This window comes from Stomoxys calcitrans, chromosome 2 (genome assembly GCF_963082655.1).
Source record: "Stomoxys calcitrans chromosome 2, idStoCalc2.1, whole genome shotgun sequence".
In the NCBI taxonomy this organism is placed as follows: Eukaryota; Metazoa; Arthropoda; class Insecta; order Diptera; family Muscidae; genus Stomoxys; species Stomoxys calcitrans.
In genome coordinates this window covers 36181760-36185249 of record NC_081553.1, presented here as the reverse complement: position 1 = coordinate 36185249, position 3490 = coordinate 36181760, and the positions used below count along the sequence as shown (strand labels likewise).

The window sequence follows — 3490 nt, the reverse complement described above, 5'->3', positions numbered from 1 at the left end:
GTTATCTCCAAGACCTATTCGGCCTTTCTGCATAGCTGATTCGGATTTCTTCCATTGGAAGCTAAAGGTTTAAATTGCTCTTTAGTTAGGATCTGTGGTAGGCATCACATGAATGGTGTTGGCACTAAAATGCCCCTTTATTATTGAAGGAGTCTCTTTCGAAAAAACCGAGAATTTTGTACTATATATTCACCTCATCTTAACAGGATTAACTATTGTAATACAGGTAGCGGAAAGCCATATGGCTACTTTTTTTAATATTTGACATTAGGCACCACATGGCTTATCCACCTTCTAATGATGTTTCCTGATCAGTATACAAAACCAAACCGTACAAAATCGTAGTTTATAAGGTCAGAAATCAGCGGCAGCCGTCTATGAAAAGACCTCGGGTTCGTTTACTGATACTGAAAACCAAGATATATTAATTTACAGGTAGTGACAGTTGCCCAACATCAAAATATTGAGTGCACTATCTGTCAAAATCAGTGATTAGTGTAACTCTGACTTTGAATATGTTACTAGATCGTGCTATTTTTCGTGGTTTGTGTGTTATGATTCTTAACTGTAATACACACACAACCAAAAATCTTTGACAGATAGTGCACTCCGTGAGAAAAATTTGTACTCAGCTGTTTGCGTTACTCTACCTGGTAATTATGTCATGCTGAAAACTCAAGACATATTAACCCAGGTAGTGTACAGCAAAGAGGGTACAATTTTTTCCCGCGAAGTGCCAAAGAGTTTTGGTAGTGTGTGTGCTTATAATTAAGAACCATAAGTTGTGGTCCATAACACAAACAAACAACGATATGGAGCTTACTAGTAACATACTCAGAGTTGCACTAATCAATGATTGTGACAGATAGTGCACTCAATATTTTGTTGTTGGACAACTGCTCCTACCTGTAAACGAATTAATCTAGCTGAAAACTCACCTTATAATTGTAATACCCAAACAAAAAGTTCTGAGAATTGTGTAGAGATGTATCTTTAAAATACTTTTTTATAAAACATAATTACAACAACAAATATTAAAATTATTGGCCTATCCGAATGTCAATAGGAAGATACTCTTCTTCTTCTTCATTTCCATTATTAGAAATTTGTGTGGTAGTTGGTGGTAAGGTCGTGGTCGTAAGGGGAGCGGGATTGAATACAGGACTATTTATATTTGCAAGGGGATTGTCCACAACTTGTTCTATTAAAATACCCTGCTGAGGTGAATTGGAATTAAGAGAGTTGCCCCTTGGTGGGGCTTTTGTGGTGAGTTCTTGCCCTGGGTTGGGAAGATTTTGAGATGGGTTTTGGAGAAGTTGGGAGGGTGGGGTTTGTTGTTCTGGTTGATTTTGAGGAAGCAGTGCAGGTGGAGTTTGTTGGCCTGCTTGGATGGGTCTATTTTGAGGTAGCTGCTGTGGATTTTGAGGAAGTTTGGCAGGTTGTGCTGATGGTTGCTGTATATAATTGGGTCCAGTTTGGTATGGTTGCTGTGGGTTTTGGATATAAGAGGCAGTAGGTGAGGGTTGTGGGTTTTGAGGAAATAGGCCAGCTGGTGGTTGCTGTAGCTGGTTAGGGCGATTTTGATGTGGCTCTTGTGGATTTTGAGGCAGTTGCCCAGGTTGTTGTTGCATTTGGTTGGGTCTATTTTGTAGTTGTTGTGGATTTTGGGGAATCTGGGTAGGTGGAGGTGGTGGCTGTAGTATCTGCGCGGGACGATTTTGATATGGCTGTTGTGGGTTTTGGATATAAGGCTCAGATGGAGATGGCTGTGGCCTTTGAGGGAATTGGGCAGGTTGTGTCGGTGGTTGCTGAAACTGGTTGGGATGATGTTGATATGGCTGTTGTAAGTTTTGAGGAGGCGGAAATTGCTGCACTTGGTTAGGTCGATTAGGTGGGGCTTGAGGGTTTTGCAGATATTGACTAGGTGATCCTAGGTTGGGTTTATTTTGTAAAGGTTGTTGTGGGTAGGGAGAGGGAGGTGGAAATTGCTGTACTTGATTAGGTCGAGTTTGAAATGACTGTTGGGGGTTTTGTGGATACAAAGTGGTTGGTGTTTGTGGCGGTGCTTGATTGGGCCGATTTTGACATGGTTGCTGTGGGTTTTGGGTATACGAAAAAGGTGGTGATTGTTGATTTGGATATTGCTGCAGTGGTAGTCTTTGATTTTGAAACGGCTGTTGTGTATAAGATGGATATTGCGGCAGCGACTGTTGAGGATTGTGATTTATGGGCCTAACTTGATTCTGCACTGGTTGAGGAGTGTATGGTGCCGGAGCTGGACTTTGCGCATACGTAGCAGTTGGTTGTCTTGGATTTTGTATGGGCTGGGGATACTGATTTTGAACCAATTGCTGAGGGTATTGAGTATTTATAGGAACATTTGGTTTATTTTGAATCGGTTGCTGCTGATTATTAGGATATTGGGGTGAGCGCACTGGTAGTTGTACTAACTGTTGGGTATTCTGAGGGTATTGAGTTGTAGCCCTTACCGGTTGTTGAATGTATTGAGTATATTGATTAACTGCTTGACCGGGATGCTGTGCAGGCGGCCTGACTTGGTTTTGTATGGGCTGCGGCTGATATTGCGGAGAAGGAGCTTGAACGATTTGTTCCCCAGGTCTAGCTTGATTTTGAGTTGAAGCTGGATAAACTTGAGGTGTTGCTGTTTGAGTGGGACGGCCTCCCTGAACTGGTTGATTTGGACGTACCTGCTGTGCTTGAGGTTTCGGATCATCATCGTAGTATATAACATAAATAGTAGTTATATCAGAATTGCCACGATTATTAGCCAAGTTTTGACCTTGAACCAAGAAGCCATAAAACGCTAAGACAAACACAATAATTGTCAACCATTGAATGGTGAATGATTTTTTGTTTGCCATTTGCTTGAAAACGTCTAAAATGATCACTTCGATCTTAATAGCTTGAAATCAGCCCAAGTACTAATAGAATAATTATCTGTCAATAAGTAAGTTGTGTGTTGCGAGACATACAGATCTTGCATTTGCGTGATAATATTGACGGCATACAAATCTCAAAGTTTTTCTTAACAGATGATAATAGATCGAGCGTAACATATGGGCTATTAAGAAGGATGACAAGTTGTGTTTTTGTTTTGGCGGGGAATTTTCGACAACAATTTAGTGTATTCTCATCATACGAAACAATTAATGATGAATTGTTTTAGGAAAATCCATATTTTTTTGGAGTATGACATTGACTTAAATGTTTATTATTTGGAACTTGACACAGAACGTCTTATCTATATGGGCCGTTTAGTTTGCAAAACTTATAAAGCATTGTCACCTTGGGCACACTGAATGCGAAGTGCGCATTCAATAGCCTCAGATGGTCTAACCTATTTCGCCCACTCAGAGAGAATATTAATGTACCGTCATCTGAGGAGTTACTTGCATAGCAATAGGATGATTTATAACTCTCAAAATGGAATATGTTAATATAGGGTTACTGCCATCTATGATGGAATACT

General features: G+C 40.3%; 1 protein-coding gene across 1 annotated transcript; it reads right to left on the bottom strand.

Moving 5' to 3' along the window:
- Positions 1-966: 966 nt before the first annotated feature.
- On the bottom strand, positions 967-2950 carry LOC106089177 (basic salivary proline-rich protein 1). The gene has a single exon (XM_013254960.2). The coding sequence runs from the start codon at positions 2880-2882 to the stop codon at positions 1041-1043; it is 1842 nt and encodes a 613-aa protein (XP_013110414.2). The 5' UTR covers positions 2883-2950; the 3' UTR covers positions 967-1040.
- Positions 2951-3490: the final 540 nt, after the last annotated feature.